General features: G+C 40.2%; 1 protein-coding gene across 7 annotated transcripts in view; it reads left to right on the top strand.

Moving 5' to 3' along the window:
- Window positions 1-25,062, top strand: part of kst (spectrin beta chain, non-erythrocytic 5 kst) — a 320,373-nt gene that overhangs the window by 212,772 nt on the left and 82,539 nt on the right. For 5 of the 7 annotated variants that reach the window (XM_065227170.1, XM_065227169.1, XM_065227165.1 and 2 more), the window contains 2 exons: window positions 8,122-8,297; window positions 18,516-18,683. In XM_065227170.1, coding sequence (XP_065083242.1) covers window positions 8,178-8,297; window positions 18,516-18,683 — 288 coding nt within the window. In that variant the 5' untranslated portion in view covers window positions 8,122-8,177. The remainder of the gene's footprint in view (window positions 1-8,121; window positions 8,298-18,515; window positions 18,684-25,062) is intronic. The other 2 variants (XM_065227171.1, XM_065227166.1) reach the window with 1 other exon arrangement.

The raw sequence follows: 25,062 nt of genomic DNA on the forward strand, positions 1-25,062 counted from the left end.
ACAAACTAATTCCATACACAGGAACTCCTCATTCAAGGTTTACAACTTTCTCTTACAGACAACTTTTCAGTCCATTCGTGGCTAGAATGAATTTTTCGGAACAGGGTTCGAAACGAACTTTTGCACCACCGATGGGGCAAAAGATCGCAAACTTAATGGCAGTTTTTTAGATTTTTTGCCACTGCAAAGCTTTAAATACCCCATGATATTTTGAAAGACATAAATAAACCACATAATTGGGCCTACATATTGTCAGAAATCGATCACTAACCGATGAATCAAAATGAAGTTCTGATGAGAATTGTATGTAAAGGAAACCACTCATTGTTGCAGGCACAACCATTAGACAGTGGACCACCTCGTACGACTTGATCAAGTACAACACCGGATTGTATTCAATTTACCATTGTATGAAGGGCCAAAAGCGGAGGGCGAACCTGTAAGCAGAGACACTTACGCGTAGTCCGTGGGATCAAAGAGAATCTCCTTCCAACAATAAAATCCTATAACCCGGTAATGTACAAGCCATCGCACGAGGGGATGTCCCAATGAGTGGGGAAGAATAGCCCACCTTAAATTCACGATCTGTTAACGACAGGAAGTTGGCAATTCCACTCTTCCCATCCAAATCGCTTCAATCAGGTGCCCTGGGGACGGTCCCCATACCCAGCATATAATGTATCATATAATAATGGAATGAATGTTAATAGAACAATTGAGTGTTACAAATTGAATCCATTACTTCACGGCAATTTCGAAGAGCTCCCATAGATTAGAGGACGATTAATATCCTTGTGCAGTTAAACAAAAACTATCGTCTCTGAAAGACTCTCGATAGAACTACACGATGAAAGCGTGACATCCGAACACGGTGAACCGGCCTCCCAGGAGGCAATGAAATTCGCAGGCACGCTTACAAAAAAAAAAATACAGCAGTTCAAAGAAACGGATCCAATAAACGTCACTTTCGCGAAAGCACACCCATCGTCGTCGAACGGCAAAAAAAATAAAGGAATCGGTGGGCAATTTTGCGATGCGGAATTTCCTCTGAAAATCAACCGGGAATGCATGAATTTCACCACACCCAACTGCGAAACACGTTTAAAAGCACCTTTGGAACACTTTATCGAAAACACTTAATTTTTTTCATGAACTGAAATTGAAATTAATTATCACTTGCGATGCCACAAATTTCTGGTCCGGGAGAAAAAAAAATCAAACAACGCAGATAGCGCCAAATCTTCTGATGCTTGCAAACATGATGAATCATGGTTTCTTTCTCGATTCTAAAACTTCTCGGAAAGCGAGAAAACCACCAATCACACACGTATAACCGTCGGGGAGGCAGAGTTCCAGCGCTGATCAGGCAAATGCAGCCGAAAATTATGAAAACGAACGCACGCACAAAACAGAGGGCAAACTTTAAACAGCACCGTATCCGAAGGGGTTCAAAACTGCACTGTGAAATTACATGATTAAAACGCAAAATTCAGCTTCCGAACAATGTTTGGAAGAATTCCAAGATAATTGAGAGACAAGCTCCAGGTGCATTTTAAAGAAAGTTCTGAGAAGAATTCTTTGACGATTGAATGAGGATTCTTGGTCCAAATTGTAATAAGTATTTACAGTAAGTTCTGATAATTTGTTCTTAAGAGATCTCTGATGAGAATTCCAATGAAATCCCGTAAACTCTGATGGTTTCTAAACTCAGAGGATATATTCGCGAATAAAGCGCGATAAAGGAATTATGCTGTTGTAGTAATGATCTATTTAGCCCTATTAACACTCCGAATACGATGCCTCCGAAAAAACGTGTAACGCCAAGTTTGCAATGGCATAGCTTAGCCATTTCTTGATGAATTTCAAAAATTGTGGTACTTCTAGAATTGCTAGAGTCTGTAGAATATTTTGAGGGTCTACTTTATTCAAAAGCGAAAAGAGTCGTTACATGTTTTTTTAAGGAGTGTTTATGGTTATGCGTAAGATCCATAAATTAGATTAATGGGCACAAATGTTCATAATTAGCCAGAATACAGTCATGGCTCTTATATATGGATCCTGGAGACAACGGAACGGTCCTCCGGAAGATTCGGAACATCCGTAAATTTGGTCAATCCACGAAACTGATGTTAGAGCTCCGCGATTTTTTTCAAAAAACACGTGGAACTGTGATATAAGAAAGAATTTTGAGTCTTGACATAAAAATGAACCCGGATGGCCATGGGATCATCCTCCAAAAGATCCGGAACATCCGTAAAAGTGATTCATCCATGAAACTGATTCTAGAGATCTGCGGTTTTTTCGAAAACACTAGTAACTGTAATATAAAAAAGAATTTGGGGTCGAGACATAAACATGGACCCGGATGGCCATAGGATCATCCTCCGGAAGATCCGAAACATCCATAAAAGTGGTCCATCCATGAAACTGATCCTAGAGTTCCGCAGTTTTTTTTTCGAAAACACGTGGAACTGTAATATAAGAAAGAATTTGGGATCGAGACATAAACATTGACCCGGATGGCTGTGGAACAGTCCTTCGGAAGATTCGGAGCTTCGGTAAAATTGGTTCATCCATGAAACTGATTCTAGAGCTCAGCAGTTTTTTTTTTTAATCTCTTGGAACTGTGATATAAGAAAAAAAATAGGTCGTGACCTAAACATGGACCTGGATGGGTATTAGACCGTCCTCTGGAAGATCTGGAACATCCTTAAAAGTGAAACTGATCCTAGAGCTCCGCAGTTTATTAAAAAAAAAATATATCAAAAACTGTGCTATAAGAATGAATATGGAGTCGTGACATAAACATGAACCTGGATGGCCATTGGACCGTCATTCGGAAGATCCGGAACATCCGTAAAAGTGTTTCATACATGAAACTGTGAGAAAAACGGTATTTTTTTTTCGAAAACTTCACTTTTACGGATCTTCCGGAAGACGGTTTCGTGGTCACTCGGGTCAATGTTACGACCTTAAATCATTTCTTATATCACAGTTCCACGTGTTTTTGAAAAAAAAGTGACACTCATCGATCAGTTTTATGGATTGACCATTTTACGGATGTTCCAGATCGTCCAGACGACGATCCCATGGCCATGCAGGTACATGTTTATGCCATGACCCCAAATTCTTTCTTATATCACAGTTTCTAATGTTTATGAAAAAACTGCGGAACTCTAGGATCAGTTTCATTGGTTAACCTATTTTACGGATGTTCTGGACCTACCAGAGGACGACCCTATGGCCATCCGGGTCCATGTTTATGTCATGACCCCACATTTTTTATTATATCACAGCTTCAAATGCTTTCCAAAAAACCGTAGAACTCTAGGATCAGTTTCGTGGATTGACCACATTTACGGATGTTCCGGATCTTTCGGAGGACAGTCTCATGGCTATCAGGGTCCATGTTTGTCACGACCCCAAATTCATTCTAACAAAACACAGCTCTTAGTGTTTTTTTTAAACTGCGGAGCTCTAGGATCAGTTTCATGAAATGACCACTTTACGGATGTTTCGGGTGTTCCTGAGGACGGTCTTATGGCCATATAGGTCCATGGTTCCCCATTTTTTTTTTCTTATATCACAGTTCCTAATGCTTTCGAAAAAACTGCGGAGTTCTAGGATCAGTTTCATGGATTGACCATTTTTAAGGATGTTGCAGATCTTTCGGAGGACGGTCCCATGGCCTTCTAGGTACATGTTTATGTCATGACCCCTAATTAATTTATATATGACAGTTCCAAGTGTTTTCGAGACAAACCGTGGAGCTCTAAGATCAGTTGCATAGATTGAAACCCTTGAGCTCTGGACAAGTACATTAATCAGTGATGGCATGATCCTCACTCAAATGATTTGATTTTTCGCTCTCAAGGGCTCCAAATATTACGCGTGATTTTTGTTTTGTTTATTAATTTATTTGATAAGGCTCAAACGAATTTACTTTACAGAGCCGAGGATTTTTGGTCACTATACAATACATCTTAAAACTATAGTCAAAAGGTACAACACAATAAACACTTTATCTTCCGCTATCCAAAAAGCCTCCTCGATCAGAACTGGAGCCGCTTCTAGTAGTTTCATTGTATGGTAAATTGTTGTACGCCAACGAGGGTCAGAGCGCGTCCATTGCAGCAATGGACGCAAAACGTAGTCAGCACTCACACACTCATCACGAAACGGTTGCTTTGCAAAGTCGAGGACGCATAGACCGAAAGAACTGCTGATGAAGAACAATGAGGAGGACCACACAATGGTTGCTGCCGAGAAAACAGACGATCGCGTAGCACACATCGAGAGTGGCCTGCTTTTGTCGACAGCCGAGTGAACACTGATATTACGCGTTATAGTGGAATAAAATATCATGCATGATATTGATTTTAAAAGCTCTGTTGATATTGCGAGACTATTCACTCAACCCAAAAATGATTCTTAGAAAGAGAAAGCAAAGTTAGCTATCTCTCTTAGCTCTTCAAAGAAGGCAGCCACGAAGTTACTGCTGTCTTGCACCGATGGACGTTTCGAATCGTGTTCGGGTGTTCAGCAAAAATCTTGAAGCTCAAACTCACCACAGTTTGGTGAGAATTGTAGCTGGTGAGTTTTGTTAGCGCTTCACAGCTTGTAATATCATCCGCTGTTATTTGCTTGTTGACTTTTGTTGACTCATTGGTGAGATTTGATCTTTTAATATTTTCCTAGCACAGTTTAGGACCTTCGAAGCATTCCATCAAACACTTGCGACTAGAATTGAATGAAAGCATTTTGTTAACGAAGTTTCAGTTCTTCCTTTCCTCTGCTCCCATCCTAATGAGATAACATAACATACTTCTAAGGAATTTCTCGTTTGGCATGGGAGGCATGTTATCTCATTGTATTTACAAACCAAGTATTTACGTGTGTAGATCACTTGCATAAACGCACTGACCATGAAAAGGTCTATGCTATTGAATGGTTAATACCGTTGTCCAAAGTAGTGTAATCATTTTGGGGCTTTCAAAAAAGTTGTTCAGCATGGCATAGCATTTCCTTCTATCCCTGAATAGATAGTGCGAATAAGTGCTTCTAAGTGATGTTTTGCTGTACCTGTTGTAGACCTTAGTACATCCTTTGTCTTAAACTTGTGGAGGACGCGTTATGTCCTCAAAAGTTATCCTTTTTAAAGGACTGATCTTCACAACATACGATTAGATTTGAATAAATTATTCGCAGTTCTATTTGTCCAACACTCCCAACTAGAGGGGAGTTTTTGAGCAATGTGTGAATCTTTCTTGTTGTTCTTCTTCTTCGTCTCATTTCATGTTTATTACTTATTGCATATTAGCTTATTGTGTGCTCTCAACTTTGTATTGTAGGTGTACTTCCCCAGTTATTAATTGAGAACTTTCGATACCTGTACCATTTTTGCATTAGTATAATTGTGAGGCAAGTACAATCATACTTTATGCCCAGGGAGGTCGAGAAATTTTCCACCACAAAAAATTCCTAGACCGGACCGGGATTCGAACCCAGCCACCTCCAGCATGGTATTGCTTTGTAGCTGCGCCTTTACCGGCTGAGCTAAGGGAGGGCCCTAGGTGTGAGTCTTTGGCAAACTGGAACTGATATTTTCTATTTCTGCTAAACAATTCACCAATGTTGTGACGTACTGCATCGACCTCTGAAGCTGAAGCTTTACAATTGAGCTACGTACTTCAGCTGTCTTGGAAAATATCTTCCCTTGGTGACTGTTAATTGAAACCAATGACGCCATACTTTCGCTGTTTGCTACCCTACCGAACACCCGTGCGGCTCTTGGAAGTAGATTTTAATCCAGCACAAGTCGCGTACCGTATGTACTAACCAGATAACGGATCGCCTGCTCGGTCGTCATTGTGCAAATATGACAAGAAGCATTCCGGCACAGCAAAAAGTGTGTGAGTGTGTGTACGTACGCGACCACGTTTAATAAATATTATCATTTTATTAGTCCCTCGCTGCGCGGCTGAATTTGAGCAGGTAAGTTTGGCCATTGAAGTCAACAGCGTAGTGCAGCAACGACTAAAAAGCGGCTTTATTTACCAAGCCAGTGCGCGCTTCGTCTTCGCCGTTAGTGATGCCATTTTTGCAAAGTCAAATAGAATTTGGGACGTTTTTGGGGACAAATCCCAAATGATGCTGAAAAAGCTCATCACGTACCCGTGGCCGGAGAAACAAGTTGAGCAAATGTTTTTCTTACATTTTACGATTCATCTGCTGCGAGATAATTTCAGATTTGTCCTCGTAGATAAGCCGAACCGAGTGAAACTGGAAGGGGTAATGGTTGTCCCGACTGCAGAGATTTGTATCCACTTGCTTATGTTGTTTTAGAGTACATCAAACATTCCGAAGCTGTGCACGACGAGCAGTGCTGAAATGTGTAATTGACGTTGGAAGATTCCAATCTATTTTGATATTTAGATTTTAGTTTATTTTTGACGTAGGAGTACGTCTGTGATTTCCCAAAAATGGAACATGTAACAAAATTATGAAAGATTTTGAACGTTAATAACTCAGCTGCCCCTGGACCAATTTCAATAATTTTATCACCATTGGATCAGAAATATTTCTACGCATTTGTTAAATTTAGGATTTCATCAGTTTTCAAAATGTCACTATTGAAAATTTCACGAATGTGCAACTGTTGCTATGATAGTTAAAATTATCACCGTTTGCCTGCGAAAAGCGATTTCCCTAACACAGATTTCAAAGTTGAATTCCATCCGGTCTCACCAAACGGTGTTTATTCAATCACCGCGTGGTGAGTGGTGATGTTCTCCAGTACACAACGATAGGCTCCCTACAAGCAGTGAGCTGCACCAAACCCAACATGAGCATCCATAGAAGGAGGGAGAAGCCACACCGCTATTGATCGGAATCAGTAGCTCTTCGTGAGTCACTATGGGTCATCTATGTCAAGCGCGTCATACTGAAGAGTATAAACAGAGAGAACCCCGCTCAAATTCCTACTCCTACACAAAACACAAGCTCCTGCTACAGCTAACAAATAATATTTATTATTTAAGACTACGTAGTCCTACGTCACCATAGCGTACAACCCCATAGGGCTGTCCGTTGTAGTTTTTAGAATTAAAATTAGATTAAAAATGCAAATTATCAATTCTGGGATGGTTTACGAGAAAACTGCTTGTTCGCCTAAATGTAGGCAATTAACTTCAGTTTTTCACATAACATCATTTTTATGACATGAATTCTTTTATTTTAACAGCATCTAATTTCATATTCCAAAAATCAAGTAGAATAAGTAATTAAACCGAACACAGCACCAGAATGCCTCATTCTGATAAGATGTTTTGAAACAGTTAAAAGTTGCATATTTTATCACTTCCACCAAATTGAACATTGTATGACGATTGTACATGAATGGTAGAAAGCATCGCTTGTGAGGGGAAACGTTTCAAAAGTGCTTTTTAATGAGATACTAAACAAGTTGTCTTATATCAAGTTCATGAAGAAGAATGGTTGAGAAACGAAAATTGAACGGTGTAGTGATCAACTTCACCCCGTTTTACTCGAACTCACTTTGTAATGAAAAGCTTATCCGAAAGTCAACAATTCGATGACTTTTCAGGGATGGAGAATGGCACCAATCACAGTGTAGTAAACACATAAATCTGTGTGTGTATGCACGTTCAAACTAAAGAAAAGTGCAGAAAGCTTGTGCTGCGAGGGGGACGAGCACACCCTCTATCCACAGAACTGTGTTTTTACTTTCGCTTTTCAAACTTCCAAAACGATAGAAACCAAACATCTAAAAATTCCAGCAAGTCGGCAAATTAGAATCGAGTTAAATAATACATATAACAATCCAAATACAACTAATCATAGCGAATTGTTAAGACCGAAAAGTTAGATTTTCTTTGGACGATTTACGTCTGGACAGACCGAGAAGTCCTTGAGAGCATCAAATTATACCTTTATTAAAATCCATCCAAATATTTTATAAAATATTAAATTTGCCTCTTTTTTTATATACCTTCAAGTCAGATCAACTGTTTGATAATTCCCCTCTACGTCAGATTTTTTTTTTTTCCAATCGAAAGTTATCTAACCCTCGATTTTTCCTCTTTCTCTTTTCTCCCCCAGCAGGTTCACAGTATGAGCCTGGAGGTTACGCGACCCAGGTACAGCTACGCTCCAACATGACGCAACGCGAGGGCATCTTCAAGTTCGAGAACGAGCGCATCAAGACCCTGCAGGAGGAACGGTTGCACATCCAGAAGAAAACGTTCACGAAATGGATGAACTCGTTCCTAGTCAAGGTATGGATACAGCAAAAAAAAATACATGCAAAAACCGGCTCCTTTCCATTTGCACCCATTTCCCGATGATACGATTCATAAATCCTACTTCCCTGCCGTTCGTCCATTCGGGGATGAGCCATTTTTCATGAACGCAGATTTTATGCAAACAGTTTCACACCGGGCGAAGCCCACTGCAGACGAAAAAACGTCTCACACCTGGTTGGTTCCATTCAGAGGGGGTCTTCTTATTATTTTTTTCCGTTTGTGTGTGAAGTTGTTTGCTTCGACAAACTACACACACGCGCGTCCCATTGATTTATGGAAGTAAATAAGCTTGTACAAAAAGGGGTCCCAGGTTTCCTTATTTTTGCCTTCCGCGTAGATATATCGGAAGGCTTTAATATCACAGAATCAGAATTCAGCTCAATTAATTCTGAGAAAAAAATCAAGAGCCACATGTGAAAAGGGCATACAAGCTTTTTGTAAACAAACCTTCTTATGCCCTTTTCTCGCCACCAATATGTCACCCACGCAAACTAACAACATCATCGGGAAGGAGAAAACTTCCCCTTACCGGTGATGTTGATGGTTTGCGTTGATGACATATGGGTGGCGAGAAGAGGGCATAAGAAGGTTTGTTTACAAAAATCTTGTATGCCCTTATCACATGTTGTTCTTGAAATGTCATTCGAAAAGGGCCGTTTGACCGTTTTGGATAATGGGGCCAATACACACTGCAATTTGGTTGCACAACAGCAATTGCACAACCACATTACGGTGCGTATTGGCCCCATTAAGCCCTTTTCAAAAACTTACTCCATAATCAAAATAGTGAACATTGGTCATCCCATATACAGTATAAAAGGCACATATAAGCTATAGGAGGATTAATCTGTTTTTGTTTTTCGACTGAGACATTTTTTCCGTTCTGTGGTTGCTGTGTGTGACTTATAATCATGGGTGTTCTTTGTTTACGTTTTGTGTTGTTGCTGTTATTGTTATTGCTGTTATGATGTACTGAAGTCGCATTTCTATGTTGACCCGGCGGGTAACGTATGAATGGGTTTGTATTATGCGAAGCGAAACCAATAAATTACGACGCTTAAAGCGAAGAGAAAGGTGTCTCTAATTGCGTTTTAGTACTTTAGTAGGTATCGAAAGAGCGGATTAATGAGACACGTGACATTCGCACCTGGTTGTGCTGGCCATGGCTGGCTGCTCGTGCTCGTTTGGGCAGTAGATTTTTTTTATGGCTTCCGAATTTCGGAATGTTGTTCTGTATGGTGGTTGGTAGTGTTGAAAATTGAATTAAACATGACATTTCAAAAGTGGATTTCTAGAGCACATATTCAAGTCGACGCAAGTGCTCTTGAACTTGTCAATTTATCCTAACTGCAAACTAACTCCACCATCAAAAAGGTGAAATGATTCTCTTAGTGGCGTCACCATAACCTCAATCTACCTATTTAACAACTTAAATAAATTTAAAAAAATGACTTCCAGTGGATAAAATCAGTGAAACTAGAAGACCCTGTGCCTTTTGAAACTGATCTGAATGCAAGCATGACCCTAAATAACGTTTTCAAAGTCGTTGAACAGGTAAAAAGTGAGGTTACGCAACGCCACTGGATTCTCTACAATGATGGTGGTATTAGTTTGCTTAGGCGAGCTATCAATTTCGAAAAAAATCCCATTTGAAGTCATTGTTGACAAAAGCATTAACATTTCGACAGTGAGCATGCATAAGGGCCTATACGCGATGATCGATTCTCTTCGTCGATTTTCTCTTTTGTTAATAACTCGCTAGATTTAACGTTTCTCGATGCATTTGCTGTTGCTTTTGATAGCCAATACAACCTGTTACTACTCTGCATTGAACAAATTCTAGAAAATTGTTTCGCCTAGTTGTAGCAATGCAAAGAGAAAATCGATGAAGAGAATCGATCATCGCGTATTCGCCCTTATGAATGCTCACTGTCGATTTGATCGAGATTTATACGATTTTTGACACTGAAAAAAATCATCGCAATGAACTTGTCTGAAACGTTCAGCAATTACTGCCGGAGAGCAGTTCCACGCCAAATGCCGATTCGGAAAAACTCGACCTTCTCCGATTTGCTAGAAACTTTGCATAATTGTGTGTTATGCACATAATTCACATGTTTACAAAATTTTGGCCATTTTGAATGATGTGTGTATTTTTCAATAAGTTGTAGTTTGAACAATCATAGGATTAGTTGAGTCTGTGCGTGCTTTAAACGTCACTTGTCAGTAGTAATGCGGCATCGAGTTATAGCGGCATCGTTTCGACATTAGGAACCAATAGTTCTGGTATCAGCACGAAATCGGCATCAAAATTGACAACAGCTCCAGCAACAATCGATCCAACGTCGTCTCAAGATTCTCATCGTTTTTTTTTTTGGCCCTTTGGAAAACCCTCTCAACTGACTATGGTCACGCCAGCCGCTGTTGGCGGAAGAATTGTCGGAGTCGCTGTAACATCACCTCTGCCGGCGTTCAACTTGTCCGCTGGTTAGGATGTTGCTAGCGGGGGACCTGCCGCATTTCCGTTGGGGCAAATCTTATAGCTGCAATCGGGGATCTCTTCGGAATGCCCAACGGAGCATAGAAACTGGAGCTGGTGAAACTGTGTCACTCAGACCCAGATTGAAAAGATTCTTGATTATTGGGGCTCAAATAAATTTCGACTTTGCTTCTGCGGCGATCGTTTTTGTCAAAGTTCGCATCGTCGTTAGTCACCATCGTCCTCCGCCGTCCGTAATCCTATCGTCCTCGTCATAGTCTTCCTCACCATGGTTATTTGTTAGTTTCATTTAGCACATGCATTATGATTTCTCCACTTTTTCCAATGTAGTCCAAAAGTGTTTTACAACATCACAATTACATGACGTAGGGGAAATGTAGGTAATGTCGGCCTACATGTCCCTAATTTGGGCCCATCGTTAAAAGTCTGCTATTTTTTCAATTTTATCTAGATTCACGCGTTATTGGGATGTTACTAATGGATATTTTTAGTTGCTATTGAAAATTTAGTTGATTGCTGAATTTATGTATGGGCCCAAATTAGGGACACTTACGCCGACATTACCTCCTTTCCCCCTATTTGGTAGATTCTAGATGGTTGTAACAAAACTTTACAGTAACAACTTGATCCAATTGGTTGCTAATCGAAGTTTGAAAATTTATAGATTCATCACGCTTAATTGGAACAAGATTGCAAATAGGTTCATCAACGCAAGCTAGATTTGTTGCTCAAGTGTTTCATACAATATCACGTAGCATATAACTTCCCAAGTAACCAAAAGTTCTGATAAAAGGCTATTTATGGCTTAAGCAGCTTGGTTGAAGGTGGTCTATAGAATTCTAAGCAGCCGTTATAAGAACTTGAAAGTTCCGGTATCATAATTGAAGAGCATTCTAAGCAGCTTCTGGCGGAACTTGAACGAAACTTTTAGAAAATAAATTAAAAAAGGTTTTTGTCCTCTACACCAATTATATATTTAGTTCGCACTTTTATGAAAGTTGTTTCTAAAGACAGGTATTAATGTGTATTGATTTATCAGCATTAGTAGTAGAATTGGAGCTATTTGAAGAATTAAACCCAGTCCTTCTGCGTGAGAGCCCCAGCACGAACCGCTACGTCATCTGAGATATATTAAAGTGAACTGTTGTCCCGCCTACTGTTGGAGTTTTCAATGCCAGCTGCGTGACAGGAATACAAAACACAACACCTTGATGAATTTTAAATTGGTGTTTGCCCGCATGGTATTCCAACACACTTGTGGCGCAGTGGTTAGCGTTCGTAGATCACATGTCGAATACACGGGTTCGAATCCAGGAAATTATTCTTTTTTCTTTGATAGAATGTTGATGCACTGCATAAATATAAGAATTATGATTTATTCGGGCCACTGATCATTTGATTTTTACGTACATTAAATTTTGTTACTAATAAAGACTTGTGTAGCTTGAAAGTTCTGTCGGAACTTTATTTGAATTTCATGGAACTTGAAAGTTCTGTCGGGACTTTATTCGAACTTTATGGAACTTGAAAGTTCTGTCGGAACTTTATTTGAACTTTATGGAACTTGAAGGTTCGGTCGGAACTTTATTTGAACTTTAAGGAACTTGGAAGTGATTTTAATCGTTGATTGCGGAACTTTTGGTTACTTGGGTTCATACCAATTTGAGTGTAACATGTTTGCTCCTCCAATTTCATGCATGATTTGAGAAGTCAGCAGTATATTGAAACAGTTGAGTTCCATTATTGAGATGTATTTCTTGTACCATTTGAGGGATGTATGGGTAACGTAAATAAATAAATAAAAACATTACGATGTTTTTTGTGTTGCTTGGGTCATTCCAAACCCCATTATTTTGGATTTATGTGCAATTTTGCTGGATCTTGTCGATCACGGAGTAGCAACTACGAAATTTACGGTCAAATTAGCTCAAATTCAAATGTACTACAGTGCTTTCCCGATTTTGTCAGCTTTTTGTCCCGATTTTATCAGCCTGAAGATTTTGCTGAACTTTTTGGTTTTTAGGCATAAATTCTCAAGCATTTCGCTCCAAATGACACTTAATTGTTTTGTCGCAACAATAACAGAACTAACTTAAATAAACCTCAATTATTGCGACACTACATAGCTGTATCGAGGTAACTAGGTGGCGGATAGAGCTGGGATGGCTGCAATACAAGTTATGGCCAGATACCGCATTCAAGAAGAAGGTTTCGTGATCACCAAAATTAACGGAATATTCATATGCAGTTGCTACGCACCCGATGGACGATGGAGCAGTTCCACGAGACGCTGGTTGGACTTACCGAAAAGCTGATCGAACGATGACCGGAAGTCATCCGAGCAGACGTCAATGCTTAGGCAGTGGAGTGGAGAAACAGATGTACCAACACAAGAGGGCACATTCTGCTGGAAGCTCTGGAGCAGCACTTTATGCGGACTGCAGTCCGTCGCTAAAGTAAAACATGAATTGGAGAGTGTGTGAAGGATATACCCATAGTGGCCAACGGCCAACGGAATCCAGTGGCAGTATAGAGGACGAGAGCTTGCGACCTGAAGTGGAAGACGAGTTGACAGAATCGTTAGGGAGAGCATGTGACACGCCATGCCGAGGAAACTGGAGCTAAATAAGCCAGACAGAAGGCGTGTTCAGAGAGCAAGAACAGAAGCAGACAGAGAGGAACGTAGAGGAATGTTCCGAGCACATAAACGAGAGAGAGCAGAGCAAGTCAAACTGTCCACTGGAGGTGGGTCGAGACGCTGCTGCCAACGACGCACACCGTTTCGTGATGACGAAGATCAGATGTCAAGTCATGCCCACTGAAATGTGCCCGAAAGTCTTTGTGGAAGGACTTTTCTCGAAGCACGATCCAACGACCTGGCCACCTACATCGTACGGAGGTTGACGAAATGCACGGAGAGTGAGCAACTACAGAGTTATAACAACCGGTGGAAACTATTTAAAATTGGCTCACTACTTGACTAGCCTATTGGTCCCAAGCAAATCGATTAACGTACCCAATTCTAGTCAAAATTCTAGTACTACTAAATGTTTGTTTTGATTCGCTATGAAAGTTTGACAGATAAAATTAGAGGTTCGTGGGTTTTCCTATGTCAGGGCTGGTAGCGATCACTGCTGTCAAAAATAGTGATTTTAGTGACCATGTTGAAGAAATAAGTGACCAAATAGTGACTTATAGTTGTAGACTGTAGTAGACTTATGTACGATATGAACCTTTAAAGCGAAAGATTGAAGTTTCGAAAATTTTCCTTAAGTATTATAACCATTATAAACTCTCACTAATTTTCCCTGAACTGATATATGGGTACCTGAAGTTCTCAAAATTTGTTTAATAACCCGGCAAATTTTTTGATATCAATTCATAATTCCCTGGCGCTTCTGCCGTTTTTGGATCAATCATAGAATTCATGGAATACCCCATCCTTCAACGGAACTCCTTGTAAGTCTTTGCAAATTTGCTTAAGTTAATGGGATTATTTTGAAGCTATCTGATTCGTCCTTGAAGTACTTGTAACTTCGCTGAATATCATGAAACTATCTAAAAATATCTAAATTTATTGGAAGTTCTCTGGAATTTCTTGAAAATACCACTGCTTGCTAAAAGTTCTCGATTTTTTTTTTATTTAATGGAAATTCGTTGATTTTTTCTAATCAATTTAGCTAAATGTTCGCGTTTTTTTAAGTTCTTGAAATCTTCATGATATAACACGCTTAAAATACTCTCACGTTTTCCGGAAGTTCATAGAATTTTTATCACGTTCCAGAAATTCTCTCGGAGCTTTGCTGAAGTTTCCGGAAATTCCATGAGTTTCCCGCAACTTCTTTAAGGTTTCTACAATTTCCTTGACATTATTTGAACTGCCCTTTGATTTTCTAATCTGTATTGATGTTTTCGAAGCTTCCCTCAAGCTCTCAATTCTATTGAAGATCTCGGTTCTGCTGCTCGGAAATAAATGGAATTCCCGTAAACACCTTTAAATTTCCCTGAAATTCTCTGCTCTTCTGTGAAGTTTCTGAAATATGTTTAGCTTGGACTTACTCAAATTAAGTACGTTTTTTTTTAACTTTATGAAGTGAGAAATTAAGTAAGTGTTAAACTTCAACATTCAATGGATTTGATTGAAAAGCTGTTTCTTTAAAACGGATTGCCATGTCTTGAAACGATTGGGGAAATTGCTGTTGTTTTTGATCCACAAAATAAAAAGCATATTTTTCACTCATTTAAAAAATTACTTTTTTATTATAAACTAAATTATTCGTTAAAGTACTGGAAAAAACCTAGAAAACTCATGTAATTTTATTTAGAAAAATAAATAGACACCCTGTAGATGAGAAAGACGATTAAACGCCACAAAGCAAAGAATGATCAATCTTGAAATAAATTCACGCTGAAAAAGTTGAAAATAGTGACTGATTACAAGAAAAAGTGACTTTATTGACTTGTGACTTGGTCTTAAAAAAGAGACTTTTTAGTGACTGGCTTGAAAAAAGTGACCAAGTCACTAAAAAGTGACTCGCTACCAGCCCTGCTATGTTTCGAGGGGTGCATCGATTAGCTTGGGACCGAAGATAGTACCAGAGCTGAGCCAAAAAGTTGAGCACGTTTCTTCGGGACCTACTAGTCTTAGAGTTACCTCTATGGTTATAACATGTTATAGCGCTATCTTGATGGTGATTTATATGTTGCAATTATTTGACAACCGTTCTAACATGTTATAACTGCTCAGACTGGACACCCTAATAAAAATAACCATAAAAGAGAGCTTAACGACGTGTTCGGGGTATCATCCAAACTATTTGTGGGATAGTTTACCCATCCGGCATACAGTTCGTTTATGGTATTTGTTTATTAGGGCAGTGCTTTAAACATGCCACACAGATTTTTAAAATATTATCAAGCATATAAAAAATAAAACTTGAGTTAAAAACAAAACATTATTTTCACTTATTTTACCATCACCAACCTATATATCTAAGCATGCTTTTTTTGAGGAAATAAAAAGGAGAATGAGAACTGTCAGTGGTATTCTTTTTTGGCAAACCATAAGTAATTTATAATACATATATTTTTAACTTTTTTTTGTCTCTATCAGAAAAATGGCTGAATCACTTTTCAAAGGAAATTTTTAAATTATCAACACAGATATCATCACAGATTTTCTGGACAACAACTAAGATGAAAAGATTTTTTTTTGGGCAAAAACACAGATTTACTTTTGGCAACCCTGGAGCCGAGAAGGCGTCGAAACAGAAGTGGAGAGGAGATCGATATTACGCCGTGATAACGATCGTCGTCAAGAATGCGTTCAACAGCTCCAGCTGGGAGGCCGACGCTACTTCCAGAACCACAAATATGGGACAGAGATCGATTAGGATCACGGTGGGAATTCCACAAGGCTCCATCCTTGGTCCAACGCTCTGGAACGTGATTTAAAACGGCGGTCTAACGCTGAAGCTACCCAAACGAGTTGAGATCGTTGGCTTTGCGGACGACGACGTCTAACGGTAACAGGCGCTGGAATAGATGGAAATGTTGGCGGACCGAAGCTGTCGACATGATTGGAAACCTTCCATGCTTTAGACGAAGCTGCAGATAGCCCACAACAAAAGCGAAGTGGCATTGATCAGTAACTTTAAAGCGCTGCAGCGGTCAGAAATTACCGCTGGGAGCACGCAATAAACTAGAAGTGCGTGTTGAAATGCCTGGGAGTGATGGTCGACGACCGTTTGGCTTCGATAGTCACGTAGAATACGCCTACGAGAAGACAGCGAAGGCCATCAACGCGGTAGCCAGAATCATACCGAACATCTCGGGACCAAGCAGTAGCAAGAGACGGCTCCTGGCTAGTGTACCGTATGCGTGATAATGTTTGCACCATCGTACAAATAAGGTTCCCGTTTCACCTGTGCATAAAATGCCTTGGTTTTCTTTACATGCACGTAACCTATAGCTCATGCCGTAGTAGGCTAGGCTGTGTATAAAAGAAAATGATTTACGTGCGTATTCGTGATTTTTTCCCACGCGCAAATGTCGCAAAAAGACATTTCAATCGCCGTGGGAGTGTCCCGGAGGACCGTTTAAATGGTTTTAGACCGAGAAAAGAAAGGACAACTATCCGCGAAGGTGGCCACAGGTCATCCGTGGTCAGCTCGGGTTCCGAGGGTTATCGCTGCTATCAAAAGGAAGATTCGGGTGAATCCAGTGCGTTCAATAAGGAAAATGGCAAAGGAACACGGGATCAGTGACTTTACGGCACGGAAGATCGTAAAGGAAGATTGCGGGGCTAAGTCGAGGGCATGGAAAAAAAAACTCACATGATTACCAACCGCATCCGGGAGCTACGAGTCGAACGATGCAAGAAAATCTTAAATTTCCTTAAGCGAAAAAATCCGGTAATCCTGTTCACCGACGAGAGCATGTTTACCGTCTATATCAAATTCCAGAACCGACCGGTATATTAGTTCTCTTCCGGTAAAAGACGTGACCGACGAGCACAAGAACGTGTATCTGACCAAGCATCCTGCTAGCGTTATGGTGTTTGGATTGGTGGCTTCCGATGGCAAAAAAATGGACCCGGTGTTCATTCCAGAAGGCGACAAGGTCAACACGGAGGTCTACATCGGGATTTTAAGTAAGTATGTTCTTCCGTGGATCAAAGAACAGGACGGTCCGAAGCCAAATGTTGTATTTCAACAAGATGGGGCTCCGTGCTACACCTTGAACCGCACTCAGAAGTGGTTGCAGGAACATCTTCCGTTCTGGGCGAAGGATATGTGGCCGCCATCCAGCCCCGATCTTAATCCGCTGGATTACTCAATATGGCGCGTCATGAAGGCCAAGGCCTGTTCTAAACGTCACCCGAGTACAGCAAGCCTCAGACAAACATTGACCCGTACCTGGAGAGAAATGGATCCAGACTACATTATTAGAACCTGCCATGCATTCCAGAAGCGTGTCGAGGCCGTAATTGCAGCAAGTGATGATTAACATAGTTTAAGACTTTGAGTAAATAGAAAAAAATTCGAAAACGAAATTTTTGAGAATTTTTTTGATTTTGACATTGCTCAATGGTGCAAACATTATCACGCATACGGTATTTACGTTCATACTGAGATATGGAGGTCGCTGAAAACCAAGCGGAATTTAAGGAAACCGAACAGTATGTAACGGCTCAACAAACTTTTTCGAGACATTTGGTGTACCCTTTGTTGTAAGAATAGTAAACATTTCCAATTAGAGGACCACAAGCTTCATAACTGGTACATTTCCCCTAACTTGACCGTGTTTTCGTCCGCAGGGAAATTTGGATAACCTTTGCTCAAATAAGCAACTCACTGCAGGGATACACTTGATGATTTTGTTTAATATTTAAGCTCAATCATTTCGTGCTGAATATAAATAAGCAAATTATAATCCTCTCAATTTTGGAATTTCCAAAGTAGTAATCAATTTCTCAGCATGTCAAATTTTGCCTCCTCTTTACGACCTACATGCTCAAAATCTAGGCATAAATCACACCCTCATTTGACTCTCCTCCCATATTTAGCATCCTTGTTATATAATAGACCGTTTCCATAGCTCACACACCCACATTTAGCTCAAAATTTCCGAAACAATAAATACTAATTCTCAACCCATTTCTGTGCGTATTTCTTCCCTTTCCCAACCAGGCCAAGATGGAGGTCGAAGACCTCTTCACCGACCTGGCCGACGGCATCAAACTGCTCAAGCTGCTCGAGATCATCTCGGGCGAGAAGCTGGGCAAACCGAACAACGGCCGCATGCGGGTCCACAAGATCGAGAACGTCAACAAGAGCTTGGCCTTCCTGCACACTAAGGTAGGTGGATGTATTTTGATCGATTTGAGTCCTGAATCTAGCAATCACCCATAAACGTCGTGATTTGTCGTTTTCGGTTCGGCTCGCACCCGCCACGTGATTTGTGATTCAATTTTCCAATTCTACGTAATTGGCCCCGCTCGTCGGTTTAGTGCTTTATTTTCGCCTAATTTGGCTATCAATGGCTAATTGCGACCATCCAATCGTTGATTGCGAGATTGCCTCCTCTTCACGTATCATAAGCTCGGTGGATGAGCCTGTACGGGGTTGGAATGACCAGGCTTCTCGGTGCCCAATGATTTCACTTTTTATACCCACTCTCGAACGCTGCTCGCTTCGTCGTCGGTCTCTAAATTGGGGTGTGTTGTTTCTCACCTTCTCCTATTTAAAGTATAACACTCCGATGCTGTGTCGATGGTCATCCAATCAAACCAAGCCGCCGACGACCGCCAGATCATCGCAGGCGCAACTTGGTTAAACAATTACCACCATCATCACTTTGCGCTCAGATGTATTTGTACCCCGGTTGGGCTCTCCGGTCTACTTAAGCTGGATTGCGATGGATGATGATGATGCTGATGATGACGGTATGCCGGGTAATTGTTTCACGAATTGAGAGATGACCATTAAATGGATTTATTGTTTCTGTTTTAGGTTTTTTTTTATTCAGCTTTTCACTCGTTGCTTTTGATGGAGCTACTTAAAATCATCACATATTTAAGTAGCTACACACTCTAGTTCAACGCTTCACATGCCCTCATCTGTGGTCTCAGTTGATTTCATCAACTTTTATTATTGTTGGGAGGGAATTATTACGAGAGAAAACTATAACGCGAGTGCTATTTGATACAGCACCGTGCATCAGTTGCGTCACTTTTGCTTTCCTTTTTTGGTTTAATAACTTTATTTTGATGATGAAAGGGAAGCGTTTAAGTGGTATGTAGTCCTGATTTTTTTATTCTTTGGCTATGACGTCCCAACTGGAATGTTACGCCTGCCGAGTTTCTGTTATTTTACCGTTCAATTCCGGTGGTGAGTCAAACACTATCGACCGAAGATTAATGTATAGGTACTTTTTGGATTTATTTTTATTTTTAAATCACGACGGGATTATCAATAGTAAGCTACAATAAGAACCCATCTCTCATGAAGCGATTTTCCTGCCAGTTTCGCGTCGACTTTTTTTGCTATAAAACATATTTGTGGGACTATCAAATCAGTGGATTTACCGATCTAATGATTTCTCGAACAGATAGTACATTTGAAAACAATGGCTCGAACGTCAATTTATCGAAACTGATTGCACGCCCACGCAAACTAACACCACCAGGATGAGTGAGTATTTTATAGTAGGTGCAATGAGCATTTGCAACTTTGGATAAAAGTTTCCTTTCCTAGTGAATGCCCCACGCTTTAATGAATCGATTGTCCCATTTTTTTTTCTTCTTATATACGACTAATCGACTCCGACTCGACTAGTGTTCCGCTATTTGGCAATCGGAAATGACCTTAAATTAGCCTTTTGCGATGCTACAACTAAAACTTCAATGGATAGGTCAAAACATAGTATAAGTAAGCAACCACCAAGTGAAAAATATTTACTCGTAGTTCAATCTTCAATCGGCCACCATGAAAGACCTTCCGCTGATGACAATCATCACCTTACATCTAATGCAGGCCACTGTTTCGACGGTTTGTCCCACGTTCCGTCCGAGCAACGAATCCAACAGCGAGCTCTGCTATTCCATGTCCTTCTTCAAGTGGGCCAGCAGCGATGATACACAGTGCTCTTTATTGGTCCTACCTTGTTTTAAAATAACTGCGTCGTCCTCATCGTTCGATTGCTACAACTCAGCCAAAGCGGTATGGCTTGAGGTTGAAGCTCCACAACGGATCTTGGCCATCAACCGCACCAGCATTACTATCTGCCAATCACCGGCTGACGTGTCCCTTTGCGTAATGACCAGTAGCCGTTCCTCGATGGACTTGACCTACACCATTCAACTAGGAACTCCGGATAAAGTCAGCGAAGAAAAGATGGCCCTAGTGGCCAGCAAGAATCGAAAGTTGAGCTGCGAATGCAACGAGTATCGTGTATGGTACAGGAATCTAGTGGAACGGTGCCTGCATAATAGGTTTTACAACAATGAGATGCAGAAGCAGAAGCCGAAGCAAAACTTTAAGCCAATGGATTACCTGTTGTATGCTGGGGCTATTGTTTTCGGTGTTTCTTGCCTTTGGTGCATATTGAGGGCTGCAGTTACGAGGCTGGTGGACAGCGGTAGTGTTGGCTATGACATTTAAGGTCGCATCGCTTTTAGGTCCGTTGAGCTCAGCCAGCCGCCGAAGAGTGTGCACCAGCTAGAGCAAATGTTAGAACTATGCAAGCGCAAACAATAATCATGACATCGGTACCGATATCGTGAAACCACAATGAACTTAGTGTTGAATGCTAAATGAAAATAAAAGGGCGAGCGTGAAGATAGGATTGTTGCTGATCTTTGGATCCGAAACACGGTCTCGAAACTACGTTTTTTCAGCTTGTAATATTTCGAACAATAAAGCGCTTTGGATTTTCGGGTTCTGAATAGGGGAAAGTGGGGTAGTTTCGCCATACGGGTTATGTGGCCACTCCCTAAAAATCAGCTAAGGGAATATATTTTACAAAAATCTCTTGCTTAACTTAATGCTTGAATTGAAGCCTACTGCAACTATTTATTTCATTTTAGTCTAAAATTTTACTATTCTCTAGTGCGAATGTTCGAAAAGTGTTAGACCAGCACAAAATGCCAAAAACGTTGTATGGTTTCTGAATCAGCTTCTAATAAACTAATCGTTAATAACTACCCGAAAAAAAAAACTGGAAAATCAGGGAATTCTTTTTTGGACCTAGAAAATCAGGAAATCTCAGGGAATTCCATTCATAATCAGGGAAATATGTCTTAATCACAGAAACTTATTAGTAAGTATGATTGACCTCGATGGTTTCATCAACTTCATTAATCTGTGTTGTTTGAGGGTGGTTCTTCATTTCAAATTTGTAAATAGAGTTGCGTCTCTTAATAGATGTTTCACCCAGAATCTTCAAAAATTGTACCCTGAGCGTAAAATTATTGACTGGTTAGGCTGAGTGTGAAATCACTGCTCTATTCAATTCACTGCTCTATCCAGACCGTATGTACCAAACGGTAAAGGACGAGGCAATGAAGGAGCCAACAAAAACATTCAGTCACTCACGAACAGGTGACGTACACCGCTTGCCTTCGTTCACACAGCATGTAATTGAGGCATATTTTTTTTCCGCTCAGTCATTCAAAACAAGGTTTGGGTACCATCACGGAATAATGAACGTGCTGATTGAGCTACTAACTGAGTGCTCTGCTGTCAGTGACTCGTTTACTTCCCAACCATTCAGACTCTCACAAGGCAGTGAATGATGAGGCGGATGGCTGTTCATATTCATATGAAAATGACTCATTGAACCTGAATGTTTTGCGCACTGCCTCTGATATTCAATGCCGAGTTTTTAGAACAGAACTATCCTTTAGGCTACCCCTGATGGTCCCACCTCTTACCCCTACAAAGGTTTGAGCTGGACGATTTATCTTTAAGATAATTAAATATGACATTTTAACCAGGTTAGCAAACAAAATCGAACTGGTTTCAGTTACAGATATAAATTCCCTTTAGAGTTTACAGTTGCTTCACAGCGATATAAATGTGGAAAAGCTCAGGCGTCCACCTCTTAGTTCGCCTTATGTCCACCAAAAATATTCATAAGTATTACAAGCAATCAAGACTCAAGAGTTAATCAACAATCAACAAAGCATCCTATTACACTAGCAACCCCGCAATCGGATGTTATCATAATTTTCAACAATGCAATGTCAGGAATGTTCACGAAATTAATCAAATATTAAAAATCCATCATCACCATCGTGGCAAACAGAAATAGTTTTTGCAGTGCTACAATAATTATTAAAAAAATCGTTATGACAGCTATCCATATAAAATAATCCGTTAGAGATAACTTCGTCAAAATACATAATTTGTCAATTCATAAAAAATCACTGGATAACTGTTCAAACGACAGTTTTAACGTGTGAAATGCAGTGTCCTTTAAATTCTGTAAGTGTTGCTGAACGTTTGATATGTCTAGGCATCGAATTGAAAACATTTATTCCTTTATAATATAATGAATTTTTGTGAAGCACAAGTCAAGAAATGTGGTGTTGTTATTTCAACCGCATTTCTAGTATTATATCTATGAAAGTCACTTCCTCTTTCAATTCGATCACACAAATATCGAGGCAGCAAACCGTTAACTACTTTAAAAATGAACACCATATAGTCAAATATACAATTCTTTGCTTCACCGACAACCATTGTAAGGCGTCTAGCATCATAGTTGAGGAAGTGAATCTATTACATCTCAAAACCAAACGCATTATTTTATTCTGCAAGCGCTGTTATCTCGATATTTGTGTTGCATTGGCCAGAAATAAAGTGGAAAGGCCAGAGGCAAGATGAGGAGAGATGATTGATTTGTATAGCTATATTTTACTGGCAATATTTAAATCGTTTTTCAGTCGACATAGAATTCCATACTTCTTGGCAATTTTCTTGATGGCATTGTCAATGTGAGAGTTGAACTTATGTGTGTCATCAATAATCACGCCAAGATATTTAATCTCCCGAACGCGATCAATAGTCTCATCATCAATTACAACAGAGACGTTCTCATTTACTCGATTCCGCGAAATAAACATAAATTAAGTTTTACTTGTATTCAATTTCAACTGCTTATACTTCAGCCATCTACTTAGAGAACGCATAATCTTCATTCAAGTGTAAAACGGCCTCATCTAAATCCTTAGCTGCAATGAATAACACAGTATCATCTGCAAAAAGATTAATGTCGCAAAATCGTAAAACACGTCGCAAGTCATTAATATACATAATTAATAACAGGGGCCCTAATACACTTCCCTGGGGCACTCCGAGGTTATTCCCCACGGGACTGGAAACAGAATCATTAAAAACAGTCCGTTGAGTTCTGTCAGACTAAAAGCTTTCAAACCATTTTTATGATGCAGTACTCGCAGTTCCAAAGCGCTTGATTGATCTTAAAAATAAGGGCCTAGAAATTGTTTCAAAAGCGCATTTAAGATAAAAAAAAAACAGTAACAATCTTATCTTTACACTCCAAGTTATTTTTCCACTTCGCTAATACCAAATTCAACGCGGTTTCACAGGAATGACCTTCCCGATATCCCGATTGTTACTATTGAACTATTACTATTTAAATACTCCATCAGCTGGCCTTTAACAACAAGTTCCAAAATTTTCTCTAATGTGTGCAATGGGACGAAACTCTTCGACTTTAATTGTTCCAGCAACTTTTTGAATAGGAACCACTAGTCCTAGTTATCGTCCCAGCAGTCGACACCTACACCAAGCACGCTGACTCCGTAAAGTAGCTTCTTGAAATGGCTAGCCCTCATGATACGTCCGTCCATAGTTATGAGTGATTACAACCTGCCGAATCTAGCTTGGGACTTCGATGAGGATGTCCAAGGTTTCTTATCTCTCAACGCTTCATCTGTACAGGAACTTGCTGTAGTCGAGTCGTTACTGTCTGCGATCTGGTCAACGTGGATGGTAAGCTTCTCGACCTGGTGCTCGTCAGTGATTCAGATCCTATTCAGCTGTTTGAACCACCATTTTGAAAGTTGATTGCCTTAGTTTTGAAAATTGATATCAGTTCGAGCGACCATCCGTCATCGTATCCAGCAGCACGCAGTGAGTACAATTTCGCACGGTGTGTTTTCGATGCTATTAATGCGAGGATCTCAGCGGTGGATTGGGTGCAATTACTTAACTTACCTACGAGTGCTGCCGCCGTATCCTTAATCTATGACAATATTTATCAAGAAATCCATGATACTGTTCCGGTAGAGAGATCGCAGTAGGCCGCGCTTGAAAGCTGACGTGTTTTTTCTTTTGCTGCGTATTTTCCGTAAGCGAAATAAACACATTTTGGCTTAACATTTGTTAATTTGTGTGTTAAATTTAGTTGCAAGTGTTCGTATATATCATTTAGTGATATATCGTGTTTTGTCTGTGTTTGCCTTGAGTCGCTGGGTTAAACTTGAATCTAACCTCCAAAATATACAACGCAGATTCAGTTCCATTGTTCGGTGTCGATTTTCATTGCCTCCCGGGTGTCCGGTTCTGCGAGTTCGGATGTTACACTTTCGGCGTGTAGTTCTAGAGATCGGTCCGGTTGGTGAATTAGCCCGGGAACGTAGTGACGTAGTGAATCAGCAAGTTTTCCGCTTGCAAAAGTGCTCGGCTGCTGGTATCTCGCCGGTGTCGG

The sequence above is a fragment of the Ochlerotatus camptorhynchus genome, unplaced genomic scaffold (genome assembly GCF_037179485.1).
Source record: "Ochlerotatus camptorhynchus isolate MF236.1 unplaced genomic scaffold, CSIRO-AGI_Acam_v1.1 ptg000267l, whole genome shotgun sequence".
Classification (NCBI taxonomy): Eukaryota; Metazoa; Arthropoda; class Insecta; order Diptera; family Culicidae; genus Ochlerotatus; species Ochlerotatus camptorhynchus.